This window comes from Oryzias latipes, chromosome 1, assembly GCF_002234675.1.
Source record: "Oryzias latipes chromosome 1, ASM223467v1".
NCBI classification, from domain to species: Eukaryota; Metazoa; Chordata; class Actinopteri; order Beloniformes; family Adrianichthyidae; genus Oryzias; species Oryzias latipes.
This window is the reverse complement of record NC_019859.2, coordinates 21,230,684-21,252,044: the sequence shown is the minus strand read 5'-3', so window position 1 is coordinate 21,252,044 and position 21,361 is coordinate 21,230,684. Positions and strand designations below refer to the sequence as shown.

The 21,361-nt window shown below is 37.4% G+C and overlaps 1 protein-coding gene and 1 long non-coding RNA gene across 3 annotated transcripts; both read right to left on the bottom strand.

The window, feature by feature from the left end:
- Positions 1-1,392: 1,392 nt before the first annotated feature.
- LOC101165453 (suppressor of cytokine signaling 1) lies at positions 1,393-9,513 on the bottom strand. 2 transcript variants are annotated; one of them, XM_004065965.4, is made up of 4 exons: positions 9,283-9,513; positions 6,977-7,379; positions 4,129-4,313; positions 1,393-3,059 (listed from the first exon to the last, which is right to left on the bottom strand). In XM_004065965.4, exons 2-4 carry the CDS (start codon positions 7,160-7,162, stop codon positions 2,735-2,737), a joined length of 696 nt encoding a protein of 231 aa, XP_004066013.1. In that variant the 5' UTR covers positions 7,163-7,379; positions 9,283-9,513; the 3' UTR covers positions 1,393-2,734. The 2 variants fall into 2 exon arrangements, with proteins under 2 accessions (XP_004066013.1, XP_011475512.1); XM_011477210.3 differs by having other exon boundaries at positions 9,294-9,513.
- A 1,036-nt stretch (positions 9,514-10,549) lies between these two features.
- LOC101165207 lies at positions 10,550-17,882 on the bottom strand. The gene is made up of 4 exons (XR_002290458.2): positions 17,764-17,882; positions 17,589-17,659; positions 10,923-11,015; positions 10,550-10,835 (listed from the first exon to the last, which is right to left on the bottom strand). It is a non-coding gene; the product is annotated as an uncharacterized LOC101165207 (long non-coding RNA).
- Between the last annotated feature and the right edge of the window lie 3,479 nt (positions 17,883-21,361).

The window sequence follows — 21,361 nt, the reverse complement described above, 5'->3', positions numbered from 1 at the left end:
TACTCATGTAAAGAATGTGGTAGCTGTAGTTTAGGTGCAGAATTGTTTTTGCAGATAGCGTAAAGCACATTTTTTTTAACCATCTTAAAATAATCTTAAAAGGATGACTCAAATGTGCAATCGTTACTTTCCAAGAAATTTCTTATTTGACTGAATTGATGATCTACTGTGGCTGCTTCCATATACCTCCATCATATATTTCTTTTCTTTACCATTATCTATAAATCCATATATGGAACTGTAAAAAGTTAAGATTTACAAGTGTTTCCTCTCTGGTTTTTAATTGAGTGGAAGCAGTTTAACAAGAGTAGATGCACAATTTTTTTGTTCTTAGAAGTCAGAGGATAAAGATGTGAAGAAAGAACTTTCAAGATCTTGGATTCAGAGTTTCTGACCATGGCTTTAATCCTGTCATGTCACTAATTTGCACCATACCATTAAATCACTAAATTGAACATCACCTTGAGAAGAAAAAGACATTAGGGAACATTTACAGACTGTTCTTTAGCCAAAGGGATTCGCAACCAAGTATTTAAGATGGAAAATACTTTATTTTGATTACATGGATGTGATAATTATCTCTGTCATTAATCTTTTTGCAAAAACCAAGAAGTAAATGGTGATTTCTCCACAGTATACTAATTTTCTGAAATCTTGTTTTTGTGGGTTTTATGAGTTGGAACCCCAATTTATGTAAAAAATAAATAAACACTTGAAATCAATGAAACAGTGCATGGGCCCTGAATCTATACTATGTGTAAGTCTATTTTTTATTATATATTTATATTATATTTATATTTATAGTAATAAATGCACTTTTTAATGATCTTGCAAGTTTTGGAAATGGTCTAAAATTGGAAATGAAAAGCTGCATAAACTATGTGACAAAGGACAGGCATTTTGTTCAACTTAAACTTTGCATGGATAGTTCACAATAAATAACTCATGATTATTAATCCTTGACTTCGTGATTTTCTCTGCCTTTCCTTTAGTAAACCTTGCAATAATTCGATATATGGAAAGAATTTATAGTTTTGGATTTGAAAACTGACAAAACTTTTTTGGGAAGACAAAACCACAGAGGAGCTGAGTGCATTTGGTACTAGCAGTGTCTGTCTGGACTGAAAGCAGAACTTCCTGGATGTGGATTCAAAACTAAAGAGGTTTTATTCAGAAATCAGAAATGGATGTAGGTTCCCTGAAGTTGAGAGACACTTCCAGGTTACTCCACACAGCGACCATTCTCCAAAGCAATTTCCCAAGCTGGGATCAATAAAGTATCTTTATCTTATCTTAAATCAAGAAGTGGGACAGAAAAATAGCCAAAAAAATGAAGACAGAACTCTGAATCTAGAATAACACCCATTAAAAATGAGCAAATATGCATAGAAATCTTTGCCACTCTCTCTTTATTTCTCTGTTACCCAGCTCACCCAGGAACAAAACTGGTTTTGATCACAGCAGATTCTTCAACCTTTAACTCTGTCATCAGTGCAGTACACCACTAAATTTAAAAACAGCATGATTGAATTTATTTAGAGCATATTATTTACATGAAGTCATCATTCAAGTTTTATGAAGAATCCCTCCAGCAGTACCACAGAAAACCACCAGTAACCACATCTGTTGATTGTGTAAAAACGGTTTGAAAGAATAACTGTAATTAACTGAGTACAAGTCATGCAAATAAGCAAAAATATATTTATAACAATTAAAAAGTTTCTTATTTTAGATCTGACAGCTCAACTTTACAAAAAAGGTGAAAAACATACATTATCTTCACTCTCATAAAGCCTCCCTATGAAATGTATAAACTACATCTAATCACTTCATGAAAGATGTAGATCTACAATCAGATGAGTTTTGAAAAATGACAAGAAAATGTTATGTTGTTTTTCTTGTAACACAGAAGTCACGATGAACCTTGTCTTTGTAGATTTTTTTATGTATGGCTCAAACAAAAGGATTTATTTGAAACCGATGTTAGATTTTAGGCAGTCCTATGGTGTTTTAAGAAAAAGCTTTAAAAGTAAAATAAAAAACTACAAAAAAGTCACATTATTCTAAAAAGCTTGGACGATAAATTATATGTTACCTAAAGGAAATGTTTTGCTCTCAAACAGATCATTAGCTTCAAGGGAGTAACAAAGTTATTCATCTAAAGTCAACGTTACTTCATAATGACCTGCAAGCAAATGTGTCATGGAGTGTGTTGGAGTTGTGTTTTTTTTTTAAATTAATGTTGTTGTTCACCTTTTCGGCATATCCCGTCAGGGGTCACCACAGCGAATGAGCTTTAACTGAGTCGCACTTTTGATTTTGCAGAGATTTTTTTATGCCTGATGCCCTTCCTGATACAACCCTGTATTTCATTCAGGCTGGGGGCCGACACAGGGAGACCAACACCCGGGCCTACATAGGTAGGGAGAAGCGTGAAGGATCTTCCCTAAACACCCACACTGGATGAAGCTCATTAGGCCCCCTGGGAAACTAACCCATGGTTTCCTGTGTGCCAGTCCTACACGCAGCCAACTGAGCCGTCCAGCTGCTGTTTTCTTCCCCTAAAATGTTGCAGAAAAAAACAGCTGTGCACCTTCTGCGTTAGGTGCAGTCTAAATCATTCTGTACATAAATGAAAGAAGTTTAAAAGCATAAGCTGTACTTTACAATAAATTATACGGTACATCTATAAAAACGATAAGTTATAACACACATCTTGAAGCAGCAGGTGTGTCTAAATACAGTGAGGATATGCACGAACATAAGCTTTCATTTGAACACTCAGACCAGGTAAGGTACTTGTACATTCAGATCCATACGCGCGTATGACCGCCCTCCTGCACATCTGCTTTAGGCGCTCCGGGCGCTGCTTGCGATACGGTTCCGTCAGCTTACACGATGAGCTTGTATAGTACGTCAGCAGAGCAAACAGCGAGGAAAAAGTCCTGAGGCTGCCGTACAGATTAAAGAGGAGGTTCTCCAGGATGATGCGGACACTTGTGGGGCCATCTTCACTTTGGTAGCTAAGGGTAAAGAAAACATCTGGCTGCCCACTGTCTCTGCAAAAAGACAGAAACAGGGTTCATTCGGCTTCCCGTTTTATGCAACTTAAATACTTGATTTTTACACATAGTTGGAAACCACGCATAAATAAGATAAATATCAGAGATTAAAAGATCAGAATATGCTCATATACCAAAAATATGGATGAAAACCTAACAGGTGTGAGTCTTAACATTTTTTTAAGAAATAAAAAAAGGTTCTGGTGTTTGGAGGGGGAACAAAAAATGTAAACGAAACAGGTATGAACCATGGCAAAGGAATTTATTGATTGATAAATGAATGTGAATAAAATTTCATTAAAAACCCAAAACTTCCTAAAAACTAAAGAACAGAATTTTCTTTGTCTTTTTTTCTTTAAAATTTGCTAAGAAATGTGAAAAAGATGACTGTTAAAGCTGTTAAAGATTCACTTGAGTATGACTGGTTAGGTGCAGACAAGTGCGTCACTGAAGACCAAACATTTTGTTCTTGAATTTGATACCAAAAGAGAAAACAAAATATTGATGTTCCTCATTTCAGCAGGGAGCAAATTCCCGTTTCCCACATAAAAAAAACCCCAACTTTACATTAAAAGTAAACGCATTAAAAGACTGGTTACAAAAATATAGGGTTTTTTAAAACATTTTTTGTTTTATTTTCTATTTATGAAAACTGGCAACTAGGTACAAATTTATTATCAGTGTTTATTTGTCAAGAGCTTAATTCATCAATGGTGTTTAGTTTTTTTTTTTTTTTTAATGGGTGAAGCCATTGATGAATTTCTTAAACGTTTAACGTTACCTTGCCCCATACCGTTGCCAAATTTCAGGACACAATTTGGTGGAGTAAACAATGTTGCTGCACAACATCAGGATTTAATCCCATAGTTGGCATCTGGGATTATTGCTCCAGGTTACATCTACTGGATTCCCTTTAGAATCTCAAGTTACTGATGTCAGGGCTAATATCTACACCCTCATTACTTCTGTTTCTGAATGAATAACATAAAAACAACATTTGTGTAATGTAGGAATGAAATAATTAAACAGCAGGCAAACCCTCACAATAAAGGGAGTATCTGATTACCTGATGAGGAAGGTTCCGATGGGAGCATGGGAGAGTTTTTCATGGGCCTCCTCCATTGTCATTGGACCCCAGTAGAAGCCGCTGTGCTGAAGCTGCTGGTACGTGTGCCTCACAAGTTTATATGCTTCTTGACTGCTGAATGGACGGAGGTGCGTGAAGAAGTCGGCCTCAGCTCCGGTCACAGGCTGCAGCAGAAGAGGCGTCAAAAACTGAAATTCCTTCAAACACAACTGCTTATAAATAAGATCTGGCTTTGAAAAAAACTCATTTACAGACTGGATTTTTTTATTTTTTTGTCTTAAGCTAATAAACAAGTGGAGACAGAGAGTAACATCCGCAAAAGTCACGCAAACTTTTAACTTTTTTTTTTTTCATGGAACATTTGTACCAAATACAAACAAATGAAAAATCTTGTATTTTTTGCTCTTCCTTTTATGTCTGTGTTAAATAAATACCATTTTTATTTTAAAGTTTTTTCCCAGCTTGATGGACTAGAAGATTTATTAAAATTTGAAACTCTTTGTCGATGTTCATCCTTTAGATAGATCTTTGTTGAATGAATTCCTGGCAAAGCTCTTATGCAAGAATGTAGTACATCTTATAGGTTTAAGTGAAAGTGCAAAGTTTATGTTCACGACATCCATAATTGCTGTTATTCTCGTGACATGAGACTCACCAGAATAGAAGATGACCAAAGTCCTTCAACATACACTTCATACATGTACAGAAATGTGATATGAGGAGTTTGGAGACTAAATCTCAAGGTCTGACTGATCTGCCATAAAACAACACAAACACACACTACAAGTTATCTACAATGTATATAACAAGTGAAACAAAGAAAACTAAAAACCCAAGACATGGAGAGAATGGACAAATTTTCTGTGAATTCCGCTTTGATCATCTTATGATCTATTGTAAAAGCGTTCCCAGTGGTCTTTGGATTATGATTAAGCCTTTTTTAGCCAAAACCAAATCCCGTCTTCTTCCCTTCACCCATAATCAAGCTTTCCGTTTACACCGTATCCTGCTAGCTTACAGCCCCTCACACCCCCAAGCTAACATTACAGGTGCAACAAATATGGCGAGCAATATCAGAGCAATTAAAGCCAGATGTCAGCTCAGTCGAGGAAAACAAAGATGTTCGTGTAACTATTCATCTGCAAGTGGATGCATCAGAATGAAGTGTATTTTCTGTCACAAATACGTTTTTTTTTAACAGGATTTTTTTGTCTGCTCCTGATTCACAACAATTTGAATCCAGAAATACTCAGAGCTGCAATTTTAATCTTAATTTTCTTTATATATGTTCTCCATCATGAGGAAAAATGCCACAAGAGCATGTTAAAAACACCGAAAACACAATTATCATCAAGGTGGGTCTTTTAATTTGCAGAAGGGGATTTTTTTTGTGATGTTTGGACTGCAGTAAGATGCCTTTTCTAATCAACCTTTAAAAGGTTGGATGAAAGTTTAAAATAAAGCAAAGGTTTACATGTATTTATTAAAAAACCCTACAAGCTGTCACTGGTGAAACATTACAAAATGATTAATAAAAGCAAATAAGCAAATGTCACTTCTGCATAGATGTCATACAGAAGGCAATTTGAATGTTTTGAGGTAAAAAAAAAAACTAAATAGAAATATGCACAACAAAAGGTGTTGTAAAAAGGGGTGGGATCATTCAAGTTTTTTCTTTTACCCTCTCCTTTTCGTGAACACTGTCTGGTTTTATCTGTCTTTTCGAAACAGTTTTTTCTCATTTTGTATTTGAGATGAAAAAGAAGAAAAAAAGTAAGAAAGAAAATGTTTTTATTCGACCTGTTTTCATGCATGTGCCCCACTTCTGTAGAGACGTCTGTGAAAATGTCAAAGCAAACAAAAAAAACTGACATCCACTCATCTTCTTCACTCACCTCTTTACTGAAAGCTTTAGACTTTTGATTTTGTTGGGTTACAAAGGTTGCAGTCAGTGATACTGCCAGATTCTCTCTCCTATTGTCAACACTGAGGCCTTTGTTTTCACTGACTTTGACTTTCACTCACCAATCACTTCAGAATCAGCCAAAAGTAGTTATTTCATTGAAGGTTTCACTTTTCCTCCACTGGCTTTCAACTAATAAAAAAGGAAACCAACCTATAGTGGACTTTTGCTCCCTTGTTCGTAATCAAAGTCCACTTTTCAGAGCAGATATCAGCCTGTTTTCACTGCCAGTGTCAGCTCTGTGCTACTCCTGACTGTTACAGTCAATCTGGTAAATCTGAAATGTTACGAGAGTTTTATTTATTGTTCCTGGAATACCAGTTACCTTTCAATTATACAAGCTTGAGGAATTCATTTGGTGGTTTTGGCACCGAGTTTCCTAAACAATTATCTCAATGCAAAGCATTCTTCTGAACAACAATATGTGTACAAGTTAGTTTTTTATTTTGGCTTTTTAAATAAATTCAATCATGTTCATAAACAGCCAAATAAAAATTAAAAGTAGCTGTATTTTATTATTTTATTTTTGCACAAAAATAGGCCCCATTTAAGTGTAAAACTTTTTTTTAAACAGATTTAGAGTCAACATAATAACACTTTAAAACTTGAATTAAAGTCTGAAGAACAATGTGTCATAAAAATGTAGCTATGAGTAAAAAATTGAGCTTCTTTCTTGACACACTGGTACTTTTAGTACAGTTTGCTGCCCTGATTTTTAAGACATTCATGCTGTTATGGTACAAAATTATTAGATTGTGACTTTAGAAATTTTATATATATATGTTTTTTTTTTTCTCTAGACTGATTTTTTCACTGTCCCATAACAATGACCCACCAGCAGACGGCATTACAGCGAGTACTGACCTGGCTCCATGGTATGGGCTCCTCCACAGGTTGGTTCCACCACAGAGGCTCCAGTTGCCTGTCTGGGTTCTCCGATTGTTCAGGACTTGTGCCTTCTTCGGGGGCTTGACTCTGGCCTTCTATCTCAGCTGGCTTGTTCTGTTTTTGGCACTGTATTGCTGTCCTGTTAAGACCGTCTCTGACCATCCTAGAATGGGAAATCCACTCCTCGGCTGCCTGTGCTCGCAGTTCCTTCCTGTTTTACAGGCAGATCCCCCATTGTTGAGTCCCTCCCACCCAGTCATTGGCCGCATGGTCCTCTCCGAGACTCCATCCTAATTAGATTTTCAATGAAACCTCCGCCCCCCCCAACTGCAGTGATGACAGAAGGCTGGGAAAGAGCAGGAGCGGTCCGGCATCCAAACTAAAAAACAGAGCAAAGTGAAAAGAAAGTTAAAATATTTGGCAGCACCGAACATTCCTCATCCAAAAAAGTCAAAAAAGTTTCTAAAGCACCATCAACCAGATCTTAAGGTAAAATTTGTGGTGAAACGGGGTTACGTGAACAACTTCAAACTTTTCTGTGATGCTTATCAGCAACACAACAAATCATTTAGTTTCCATTTCGGTTTTGGCTTGATTATTGTAAAATGAAGGTTTGAAGGAAATGAGCCAAGAGCGCATAGTAAGGAGGAGCTGACTCCTGAAAAAAATAAAAACGTTTTACTATTCCAGCCCCACCATGGAAAACTACAGAGAAAAGACAAAAGGACATCGTTTCATTTAATCTCTTGACGTGAAAAGTTTTGAATGAAAACACAAAAGAGAGTAGTTGTGCTCACGGGAAGAGGGCATGACACTTTTAGTGCCAGTCTAGTCGAATGTCTGGACTTAAACTCAAATTTCTTTATCCTCCATCATGAAAAACATGTTAAAAAACACCAAAAACTCACAGTGGGTCTTTAGTTTTTATAACTTTTTAAATAATGTTGATTGCTAATGGTTACTGCAGCTCTCACTAACTTCGGCCTGTGTGTTTGAAAAGCTCCTGTGGTTCTTTGACTGAGATTCTGTACAATTTAAATTGACTGGAATGCTTTTTGTTCTGGAGGGACAGACAGAAAACTTCCAAGGGATTCACACTTCAGCTCTTCAGGTTTTAGTTCCTATAAAGTCATTTTGTACCCTTTAAAAAAAAAAAAGATTATAGGAACTTCTATTGAAATAATGTTAAAAGTCGAGTGAGGTGATAGTACAAAGAAATATCAGTTTTAGTTTTATTATGATTCACACATAAATACTTTTTTCCTAAAAGAAACGTCCAAAAGGCTTTTTTGAGGCCTCCGCGTGGCACACAACACAATTTATACACTAAAAGCCTTAAAAAACAGTGACTTGTCTTTTGGATTCTTCCAGTTTTTGCATGCCTGCTATTTCTGACAAGAGTAAAGACACTGATAATGTCATTATCAATAAATAAAAATGTAAATAAATAAGTTATTAAATTTAAAATATTTAAAAAAAAAAAAAAGGTAAATCAACCCACTTTATACTGATAGTGTTTCATTAGACCAATGTGTGCTTTGGTAGCGTCCAAAAATTGTAATTTTTTCCCCCGTTATTCCAAACAAAAAACTAAATACAACATGATCTGCAGTGCACAGAGACAGCTGTCCACAAGGCTGTTTATTGCCTGAGCTGAGGATGAAGTTGAGCAGTCAGTTTCCACGCCTTTAGGAAACCGTGCATGGCTGTAATCAGAGGCGGTCCGGGCCAGTTTGACGCCCAGGGCGAAATCCTGGACGCACCTCATTCCCCACCAACACCCCCCTTCCAGCCACACCCTGAAAAACTCCTGTTTTCCACAAAATATTGTCATTATAGCAGGCAGTAGACACCATAGAAGTGGGGCCCTGGTGCAAATTTCATGAACTTTTACGTGAAAATGGGCGGTTTTCTAGGAAAACTGTAGGGTGGAGGTGGTTGCAATGTTTGGGTTTTTTTGTTGTTGCAATATTGCACCTCTGGCTCTAATGGGATTGCTTATTTTAGTGCAACTGAAGACTGCATGCATTCAAGGACTGCATGCCAGGCCAGAGTGATTGGTGGAAATTCGTAAAACTGTATTTAAAAAGTCATTGATCAAGTTTTAAAGGCGAGAAAATACTTAATTTCATTAAATAAATGATGAGAAAAATATAGAATTTAATAGAATAAAGAAGATTTTGTCATTACTCAAAGTGCTATTTAAAAGTTGAATTATATTAGTAACGAATTTGAAATTGTCATTGAGAATGAATGAATCTGTAGGTAGGTAAATAACATACATTGGTCGTACTTGCCGGCTGGAGGGAGCAGCGGTGCGCCTCAGTCAGTCAGTCGGCTTCTTTCCTGCAGAAGCTCGCAGAGATCCGCTCTCGGATGACGACCTTCTGAGCTGAAGCTGCTTTAAACTGAAAGTTGGGCTCGCGAAGAGCAAAACTTTTTCATCATTGACACTAAATCCTCAGGCACAAGAAAAAAAAAGAACGAACCTGCCCTCTCCCCTCCCATCTTCACCCTACTCCCCCCCCCACCTCAGGTGTTCTCAGTTGCTACGCTTTCGCTTTCTCTTTAACTCGATGGATTCCCTGAAATCACGTGATCTGCCAGCAGCGCGCGCTCTCTCACGTACGCGCGTCTGGGTCACGCGCGCGCTGTTTTTTCTCCATGTCACAGGGAAGGGAATGATAATTACAAGGAAAAAAGTGTTTTTATTCAATTATAATGTGTAGGAATAAATATTTGCTTAAAACATAGAATTAATGTCTAAAAAGTCGCTTTTGTCGTCTAGCTTTTCTACTTTGGGGACTGTAGCTTAGTTTGATGATGTGGACATTCTGTGCAAAAGCAAAAGCTGCTGTTGCAAAATATTTTTAAACATATATAAGGGGGGGGGGTGCTTTGTCCTGGCACTTCCTAATGTCAAGTGATGCATGTGCCTTAAGAACTTTTAACATTTACGCTGCACACGTTACCACTGAGCATGCTCAGCCTTGCACTCTGATCTGCACCTCTTGGGATTTCACTGAACTTTGCGGATGGGACAATCTTTTCTGGAAAATAAGACAGCATGCAGAACATATTTTGCAATTTTTTTTTTGACAGATTGCTGAGCAGTAATAAGAGCTTGACTGCTGTTGGGTTTCATTCTATGGCTTTTTAGTGATCAAGACCAGCACCTCCACTACTTTGCTTTGTTTGAAGGTATCACACACGTTAAAGTAAATGTTTTGTGACACCTCTGAGGTGCAAACAAATGAATACATTGACCTCAAAATGTTCTAGTGAAAGGCTCTCGGCAAGAAAGAAAAAAAAATCAACTGAAAAGACATGTAGATGTTGTGGTTGTTGCTGCTTACTTCTACTCAACTGTCCTACATTCATGGTTTAACAAACGTGTGTGATAATGCATTTACTTCTTCTTCTCCGTAACTGAAAAAGCCGCAGAACCGCAGAAGCCAAAAAAATTCAAAGTTTCACTTTTCTTTTGTTTGCTTTGCTTCTGATTTCCCACATTTCCTGCAAGGAGGAAGTAAAGACTAATCAGAGACATCAATTGTGCAGCTTCATTGTGTGTCAACATTTCCATTTTTCTATAATGTGAGAAAACAAATTCTTTATTATCAGACATGCAACCTAAGATCAATCATTGTCCAACAATAACATTTTCCCTTTTTCCTTCAGCTCATAAATAATACTCTGAATTTTGTCAGCATTGATGTAAGAGGCAGGACTTTTAAGTTGTGGAGGTGGGCATCTGTTTGTCTTCTCTGCTCCGTCTGCTCATCGCATAGGCAGCTGCTGCGATCACCAACATCCCGTAAGTAGCCAAGACACACTGCAAGAGAGCGAAAATTTCTGAGTGATGGGACTTGATACGGCAAAAAAATTCCTAAACAAAAATTATTTTTTGTGTGTCATTTACATTTCGACGACCCTGCAGAGTGTAACTGTTGAAATGTTTCCTCCATCCGGTGAGTTCCACAGAAGATGGCGCCTCGATCCCAAACAGCTGTTTCTAAAGATGCACAATAACCAGGACAGAAAAGCATAGAAGCTGAATTTATCTACATTTTTAAACATTATGAGCTACTAAAAAAAAACAAAAAAAAAACTCTTTAACCCTTAGTAGTCTCTTCACTCACCGTTACCTTTGCCACTCCAAAGCTGTTTACAATGACATAGTAAAGAGACACTAACATTAATATATGTTTTCATTTTCAAACTGCACAGTGGCGGATCAGAAGATGAATGAATTAACTTAACATGAAGGTTTCAAAGTTATAACCTTAGAAAAGAAACATAACAGGGGTTGTAACACATATATGTGCAATACCCCTTAGAAAAAAACCTTGGAACATTTAATATAGTTTATTGGAGCTTTGCCTGTTTTCCTAAAAAAGCCTTTTTCCCCATTGTTTTGACCTTGTCTATGCTTTGTTTTGGGATTTATACACATTTCTTGTAACTATACACTCTAGATCTTTGTTATTCAACAGTTTGATCTCAATTTCTGTGTTTTTTTACAGTAAAAACAAACATTTACCAGTCAGAATGGATGTCTTTTGTACAGTTGCCCTTTTTTGTGGAATTATTTTGAAATATGACAAAATATCTGTAAAAAAAAAGAGGATAGGGTCATATGAAGAAGATGGGCATCAAGTATTGCCACCTAAAAGTTTTAAAGGGAAATTATGTAAGGACCAAATTGTAAAGTTCATGTTCAAAAACTCTTAAGGGTTAAGGAGTTCATACAAATGTCAGGCCATATATAGCGCAGATAAAAGTGGTGTCCCACAACAGCCTTTAGTCAAATAAATGCGAAAGCAGAACAGTTTAAACAGAAACACGTCAAATTGATGAACTGCCAGCTTTGGCTAGATTTCAGTTCTCAGACAGCTGCTTTTTTTATAAAAAAAAAAGGGGAAAGAGGCCTTCTACAATCTAGAAACAAACATAGAGCCCACTGAGCAACCTTTTGTAAGGGGAGGTGGTTGCACTTTTTGAATGTGAAACCCGCAGTTTAAACAAACAACTAGGAGATTCTTGGAGGACAACACTGGTCTGTAGGGGTTAAGGAAACAATTTAAAATGTGACAAAACTGAAAGATTCTTTTGAGTGAGCCTGCCTAAACCAGTCAACTTCACTCTACAAACATTTGTCAGATTGGAACAACGTCTTTGGTTTCATTTTTACTGCGGCAGGTCACCCTGTTCACTCAGACAAAAACTACAACGCAATGAGTGGCAACACCAGTTGAACAGCTACTCAGAAATGACCAGACGAAGAGAGCAACGTTTCATTATTTAAAACCTCAAGAATATTTCCCAACAATGTTTCATCTCATTGCTTTATCATCACTTTTTTACCTCTTTTTTATACCATTTCCTTTCTAGCTGCACAGATAGTCTTTGTGACACAAAACAAACCTACTTCTGCAATTCCACACATTTTCACTTCAACCGGTTCATAACCAGAAAAAACAAAAAAAGACCATTGTTAGTGCAGATAATTAGCTAAAGCATGTAGTGAGACATGCCTTTGATTGACATGTGACCTTTATGTTCCCAGCTATAAAACAGTCGTAGTGTGCATACTCCAAACCACTGTCAGGCTGGTTTGTTTTTGTTTCGTCTTCCTTGTATGTTTAGGGAAAGGTCAGGGTTGGGTGATGTCATTGGCAAGGCTGGTAAATAAAGAAAAAAAATATTTAGATGAACTTAAAAAAACCAATGAATGAGCGTCACCACCATTGACTGTATATGAGAACTGCACCATAGAAAATGACTTCATTACATCTCCAACTAAATGAAACCAATTCAGTGGCTATTTTTTCACGATACGGATGCCACCATGTTGAAGAAATCGTAAATAAGCTGTGATTGGTTCGAGCCGATCTGAGTCAACATTTCTATGGCAACCACACACCAATCAGGACTGATTTTGTTGGAAGTCCACTCACCCATCACTTGAAAATGGGCTTGGGAGAATCTGTCAATCAAATGTTTCAAAAGTTCTGATTGGTATAACTATAATGACTTGCAGTACAAAAAAAATAATGAAAAAAAACTAGGATTACCAAAAAAGATGTTAAAAATGTAGCAGAGAAATATAATAACCAAGTTCATCTTTCGGCACATCCCCTCAGGGGTCCCCACAATGAATCAGCGTTCACTTGGTTTGGCAGAGAGTTTTACGCTGGATACCCTGCTGACACAACCCTGTATTTTATCCAGGCTGGGAACCGGCACAGGCCTGTCTGGGCCACAAGACTTGGGCCACAAGGTCGATTCATCGATTAATCGATGATTGGATTTGTAGGATTGAACCAGATGAATCTGTCTGAAGCGCAATCAAATCGACTCAACCTATACAATTAAAAATAATTTCAAAATGAGATAATATAATGGATAATCGAATCCATATTTGAAAATACAATTTTATTGAGACATGGTAGGTTTATTTTATTATAAGATGCTTCATAGATGGACCTTTAGATGGTCCATCTTTTGCAACGGTCACTAACTAGCGGACCAGAGTCTGGACCCAGATGCTGGGTCATGCGTACCCAGACCCTGACCCGGATCTGAACTTGTCGCAAAGCTAATACGATGGGCGCCTTTATTTAAAATGGTGCAGTTCTTATTGTTGTTGCAATCAACACATTCTCACTCCTAACTCGTCATTTATGGATGTATTTTCGGGGCCCCTCCCTGTCACTTTTTGACGTTTTGGGTGTTCTCCAACTTTTAATTTTGTTAAAAAATTACCGAATTCTTTTCACAGCATCCGCCTTTCTTGCCACGTCGTGCGACATAAAGAGGCTGCTCGTTTGGAGCGCTAGCTAAGTTTTGAGCCCAAAACTAAAAGCGACAAAAGCCAAACAAAAAGACCTGTTTGGAAAGTTTCTTTGGGGAGAAAAGAGCCGGTGAGGAAACTGACGAACTTCAACTCCAAAGAAACATAAAGCTGCTGTTTACAGACAAAACCACGAGTCTTTCCCGACGTGTGGATTTATGGAGACATTTGTTTCTGACCGTCGAATGTTTCACATAATCTCACAATAATAAAGATGCAGACACGATGGATTCACGTTTATAATATATTTAGAAAATGCCAGTTTTAAAATGAGTCGTTTTATTTCGCTTTATTTGTCCATCACACCTTCAAATTTTGACACGACTGAAGTTAGCATCCGCTTGTTAGCCTCCACTTTGACGTTAAAGGGAAAATCTTCATGACAAAGTCCAAGTTTAAACCAGACGCAAATAATTAACAGAGAATGAAGATTCAATCAAATAAAGTTGCCAACCTGCTGAAGATGTTTCTGAACTGAGGAAACTTGTAAAAGGGGCATTTAGGATTTCTTTGTTACTGAAAGGCTAAATTAGGCAGGAATTGAAATGCAACCCGGATAGACTGAAAAACTTCAAACATTTGTTCAAATGTACTTCTGGGGAGGTGTTTGATTTATGGAAGAAGAAGTTCATGAGGGCTAGTGGATCCTCTTTATCTAGTTTTCTTGGTGATGCCAGCAGTTGTCCTGGTAGTGTTCCTGTTGTGTGTGTGTTTCATGTGTTCCATGTGTTTTATGTTATGTCAAAAAGTTTTCAATTGTAGTGAAATAATTTTAAGTGAGAGTTAGATATTAATTACATGCAGATGTACCACCAATTCTCGGCTACTTAAAAATATATTACACTGAATATTTAGACACATTTTTTTCAGAGCCTTATCGTCAATAAATGTTTTCTAAGTTGAAAACCCTTGCTCTTCTGCATGTAGCGCCCATCCCAACTACTTTTTTCCTTCGTTTAAGACAGGGCTACATGCATAAGGGGTCAATGGGGAGGTCTTACTACTTCAAATATCATTTTGATGAGAGCGTGAACCATATTTTCCAACTCTTCTTATTTCTCACCTATCAGAATTGGTGTTTTTTTTAGTTGAAACTAAAACAGCTTACCTCTCTTTGGTTTCTGTTTGTTCTTTTTGTTCTGCGGGAAGGTCTTGCTGTGTAAACACAAGTACTGAACCACACCAAGCTCCATAATGTTCATTTTCTAGATTAAAACAGAGTGTGCTGTATTGGTTAAGTAGACTTGTGCACCTCCCGGACTGAAATGCTTGGACTATTGTATTTACATATTTCAATTTCATTTTTCATGGGCAATTGCTAATGAATTCTAAATCAAAATAAAACGTATTAAAAAAAAATAACCAATGATAGAAAAAATGTCACAGTTAAGAAATAAAGAAAGAGACAGTCCTACAACAGTGGTGTTTTAGGAGTGCCGATAAACTGTGTCAAAAATAACACAGATCCACTGACATGAAACAAAATGGCCTGGTGAGAAAGACTCAGGCTCTGACATTCTTTCAGTGACTACACCTGTGTAGCCATACCTACTATATCTCCACCTATGTAAAAATTGAAGCATTAGAGCTGTGTTTCCATATTTTGGGCTGGTCCTGGGACGTGCAGTTAATGACAATGATTTACCCAACCAGTTTTAGAATGGCTAAAAGCTGGTCAATCCTTATAGGTATGTAGATGAACCCAATCTCCTTCTGGTTTAAGTAAATACGGTAATAAAAATGCGTGGTTTCACATATTTTCATTAAAGTTTCACTCCAATCAACTTCTCATCTATTGTAAAAGTGTTCCCAGTGGATTTTTAAGTATGATTACACCATTTCTAGGCAAAATTCAAAAACCTGCATTGAATTTAAGGACATAGTTTCTGCAGAGCAGCAGTAAAAAGCAATAAGTTGTGTGGGGGGGGCACCTAGGGGTGTGTATCGGCAAGAGACTGGCGATACGATACGTATCTGATATGCATCCCACGATATGATACATATCACGATATTGTACCGGAACACATTTTGTTTTCATTTTTTCAAGAGTATGACTAAAAAAAAAATACCTGAATGTTTTTAGGCCTTTCAATGTAATGAAATTGTAAAATTCATTTTATTCAATGATCACAATGTTAAGCACTCCAACTGTATCTCATATATAAGTGTATTTTATCCAAGCAAATTCATAGTGCTTTTATTTTGGTAACTTAGAATACATTTGTTCTTAAAGGGAACAGTCAACATTGTCTGATTTCCACAACAAAATATTTATCAGTATACGAAAAAAAAAAGAATGAATGTGGCTTAACCAGTAAGGTTCTAAAAGTATGAATGAGTATATAAAGGGCTGTTTATTTTCAACATTGCTAAATGTAGCTTCTCCAGTACGTTTTAACGGTTCATGAGCCTGAACGGTGCTTCAAAAATAAAAAATAAACTACCAATTCTTTCCAGAAACAATAAAGTGTGATGATGCAACATAACATGATGAAGGAGAGCGCTTTAATGTGGCTAAGATGGTTTGTGTACATGACAGTCTGCACTGCAGCTCTGTTATCACGTATTTCACCGCTCATCCCCACAGGGTTGGCCTTTTTTCAGAGTGTTGTGTACATCACTCTGATCCATTAGGTTGCTGAACAAGAATCTATTGCTGTGAGTTCTGCAAAAGCTTCACTCGTTCTCATCTGAACCCGCTACAAAGCACCACAATCCGCATTTTTATGATACTGGCAGCAACGTGGCACAGAGTTTCGGTTCGGTACCCATCCTAAGTAAAAACTAAGTAGTGCATGTCTCATAACAACAAAACAAGCTGCTTCTCGCTGAGATCTTGTAGTTGTTTTGTGTGATGTAGAGCTGCTCAAAGAGGCTCAGTGTGCTCTGCTGCCAACTAGCGGTCGGGGGTGGAAAACACGAGTCAGAAGCCGAAGAATATACCGGTATATAATAAATATCGTCCTGACAGCATTTTAAATCGATACAAATATCACCAAATGAAATATAGCGATACATCGCTGAATTCATTTTTTCCTACACCCCTAACCCCATCCCCTCAGCCACGCTAGTCCCTTACATTCCAACCCAACCAATGGTACAACAAAAATGGCAAGCAGTATTGGAGCTATCCAGCCATACAGCTGTGAGCCATGTAACACAGCTCGGACGAGGAAAATTAAAACATACAACATGGATCTATTTGTCTGCAAGCAGATGCATCAGAATGGAGCGGAGCGGGGAGTTTGTGGCCTGCCCTACAAGCTTCTAAGTCACAAGTACAGTGTTTTTGAAACAGCATTTTTTTCGTTTGCTCCTGATTCACAATGATTTGAATATAGAAATATTAAGGAACTTACTTTTCTTTATATATGTCCTTCATCATGAGAAACATGCAAAATAACTATTTTTATTGCAGTGGGTGTTTAATAAACTGTTTCAGTGAGACACTTAATTCACTGACACAACTGGTCTTATACAAGAAAAAAAAACCTTATTAGACACAATTACAATAATGTACTAAAAATACCAATTTGATTATTTTATAAAAAAATTTGGGCGCATGTGTGACTGAATAATAATGTCATATTTGGTGAGAGACCAGCGGTAGGGTCAGTAAGGTCAACATTTATCTCATGCATCAAATACTTAGATTTGAACAAAAATATAGTTTAGTTTCGTTTCTGCTTCATCTCACAGGTTCAGATGGTCATATGATGATGATGGTCTTACCTTCACTTCCGTTATCAAATGCCCGAAGCTGGTGATAGGAATCCGCGTTTTCACGGGAGACGTGGGCATCTCTGAAAAACAAATAGGTAGATCAAAACAATCAGCTTTAGACTTTCGCTTTCCTTCCCACACACTATGAAAAATTTCATTAAAAATACACAAAAAGGACATTTACTGCAGGTGAGCAAAGTGAGTTACGCAAGCCTAGAGTGCATGTGTTTACGTGAGCACGTTGTTCCGGCAGAGCAAACTGACCATTCACGTCCTTCTGTTCTGAAATCAACATTCTGATTGGCCAATAGTCAGCGGGTTTGTGGGCGGGACTAGTGTGGAGTTACGCAAACTTTGCTATATAGCTGCTGTTCTTCTTAACGACCACCAGATGGCGCCACATGACTTTGCCTTCTTTTTAACTTCCACTTTGTGGATTTTTCAGAATGAATTAAATATTACTTCGGCTTCAAAGCATTTGAATATGCTTTTTGATTTATTTCATAGGTTTTTGGTACCTTTTCTCTTCACCCCATCAATTTTAAAATGTTTTTTTTGATCCAGTCTCTAACCTTTTGAACTGAGAACAATTTGACAAAACATCCAAATTAGGATTTTGTGCACTTAAATGAAATAACCTTAAAAATCACAAATGAGAACCAATTTTGACTTTAAAATCATACATTTTTTGGATTTAAATAAAAAAACACTACTAAAGACACATGTAGCTTTTACACACACCCTTAGGAGAAAATTCAAGTCAATTTTATTTATATAGTCCTATATTACAAAAATTGTCATCTCAATGGGCTTCAAACCGGTAGTTTGTGTAATAAACATTAATCATAAAAAAACATAAAGTTATAGAATTCAATAGGTAATGGCTAAACTAAAGAGTTTAATAATTGGACCACTTCCCTAAAAAAATATGCTTATCTGGAACTGGGGAATTCAAGCACAATTTGATGAGCAAAGCAACTTTTTACATGAAAAACAAATTTAATTTTGAAAAATAATTCTCATGTTTATAATCTTTTTTTCAAATATACATTTTAAGGTTTTACATATGTTTTATGTTAAAGAATATGGAGAAAGTTTCTTAAGATATTTACACGAAATGAATGGAACAATATAACTATTGACTACTAAATAAGGAAAAATAGTCTAGAATGTGTTGCAATGTATTCTGCAAAGCCTCTGGGATAATGTCCTTTGGACAGGGAAACGAAACTGGAGCATCTTCACAGAGCACATCAGCTCCGTGTTTACAGACTCAAAAATGAAGCACACTCAAAGGAAAAAAAATGTCTTTACTGTTAAACACGGAGGAGGACTGGACATTGCCTGGGCTGGTTTGCTGCATGGGGTGCATGGTGGTGTAGTGATTTGCGCTCATAGTGAGAAGACCCTTGTTCAGCTGGGTCCTTTCTGTGTGGAGTTCTCCTTGTGCATGTGTGGATTTTCTCCCACGAGTCCGGCTTCCTGAACAGCTCAAAAAACATGCTTCATAAATTAATTGATGAATGATATGTCCTGATGTGTGAGTGTTGGATATATAAACTTTATTTTCATTCTAAATGCTGTTTTTAAGACTGGTTTTTGAACTCTGTTGACTTACACATTGAAGGCTGCTGGGTTGGGATTTTTTCTTCTCCACATACCATCTGGAGGAAGGAGATGTCTGAGAAAGCGGAGCACGTTTGGGATACAAACTGATAAGACCCAATTCAGGAACAGTGACCTAACACTCCCATGTCTGCAGCGAGAAGTTTAAACATTGTTAACTACTGACCTTGCATCTGTTAGATTCAAAATTATTTTCCGTAACCAGGACAACCAATTCAAAAAAAAAAAAAACAGGAGGTCGGACAGGCATCCACAGAGCTGTTGGAGACAGAGGCGTTGGACGGTTGTCTGTTTCTGGCTCTCCTCACGAGAAATCGTACTGGTCTGTTTTTGTCTGTCTTGTGGTTTAGAAATCACTTTGACAGTGAGTGTGTTGTCCTGCAATGACCTGGTGACCTGTTGAGGGTGTACTCTCCCTAGACAAGCTGGGTTGGGTCCAGCAGCACAGTGACCTCGAGAAGGATTCAGCAGGTTCTGAAGATTGACAGATGGTTTACTGCACTGGGTTGGTATCATAAAATCTTAAAGCCAACAAGCAGATAAATGTTCTGTTAAGAGTCAGAATGGTTTCACTCATGTGTCTTTTAACAGGATAAAGACCCCACAATAAATAAACAGCTAAAAACATGACGAACAGCACAATTGGAGCTGAAAGGTGGTAAATGAAGAAAAATGCCCTTCAAATCTGAGACAAGTGAGGAGTACAGCAGAAAATCTGTTGATAAGTCTGGAGGTTTCAGAAATTGCTTGATTCCATCCAACAATAGAGAAACTAAAGATCAAGTCAAGTCTTTTTCAATTAGTATTTTGTGCCTCACACTTCTGGAATGCAATAATAAATAATCTGATTTTTAGAAATGTTTACTCATCACTTTGGTCAATTTCAATTTATGGAAGAGACGATCAACAGAGAGGTGCCAACAAGTGTAATCCTGTTTGTGTACATCCTGAAGCATTCTGAAAACATGAAGCTAGTTCACTTTTTGTCTTTTGCTCATCTAGTCTGCATTTTGACTGTTTTGCTTTTTCGTTTTTAATTGTTCTAACTGCTGTCGCATTTTGATTTATTTGGAACAGATTTCTACGACTGCCAACTTGTAAGTTTTGTTTCGTATTTGCTTCTCTGTTCTTTCCATATGCATCATTTTCAGGTTAATGATGCTGGCATGTCTGAGCAGAGCTGCACTCTAACAAAATCTATGCAATCTCTGTAAATCTGGCTTTTTCCCAGACATTTGCGGTTTGTTCCCCTCAAATAGTGATATCATGGAACTCTCATTTTGAGATCCTGAAAAACTAGCAAGTATCTGTAAAGTTAGTTTGGTTTATGTAATGTATATTTTTCGCCTGAAGAGCTTTACATGTCGAAACACCATTGTAACCGTTCCCTTCTTTTTCCACTGGGTTAGATGTTATTCAGCATTTTCTTCTTAATGGTTCTCTTTCTTTTTTGACAGTTTTTACTTGTGTGTATTTAATTAGACAGTAGATATGTCAGATGGGCCATAATTTCACAATAACATATATTACAGAGTGTGTTATTGTGAAAATAAGAGACAACAGGAAGGATGTTAAAGGAGAAAGGGCTTCGGCCTGTTATTTTTGGGAGGAGTTAGTGTCATTTTTAAATAACACAGAATGATTCCTTCAAACAAACAGACGGACAGACGGACGGACGGACGGACGGACGGACGGACGGACGGACGGACGGACGGACGGACGGACGGACGGACGGACGGACGGACGGACGGACGGACGGACGGACGGACGGACGGACGGACGGACGGACGGACGGACGGACGGACGGACGGACGGACGGACGGACGGACGGACGGACGGACGGACAGACAGACAGACAGACAGACAGACAGACAGACAGACAGACAGAGAGACAAACAGGTCAGGTTTGCTGACAGTTGAAGACAATACTAAGACAATACTAAAAACCTCAATGAAAGTCAAACTTATTGCCTAGATTTGTAAATGCCTACATAAACCAAAAAAAAACTACAACAACCTGAAAATCAAAATGAAACTGCAAGACAATTTAAAAGGTTTAAATAAAGTTTTGATTAATATCTCCCAGGTTAAAATCCTAGCTGTGCTTCTTTTATGTGACGTTTGCATGTAGTTTCTTAGGGTTCTCCAGATTTCTC

Coding starts and splice junctions, on each gene's coding strand:
- LOC101165453 (XM_004065965.4), bottom strand. CDS start 7,162: ATGGTCAGAGACGGTCTTAACAGGACAGCAATACAGTGCCAAAAACAG. Junction 4,314..6,976: donor AGCCCATACCATGGAGCCAG/GTCAGTACTCGC, acceptor CTTCTGCTGCAG/CCTGTGACCGGAGCTGAGGC. Junction 3,060..4,128: donor ATCGGAACCTTCCTCATCAG/GTAATCAGATAC, acceptor GTCTTTTTGCAG/AGACAGTGGGCAGCCAGATG.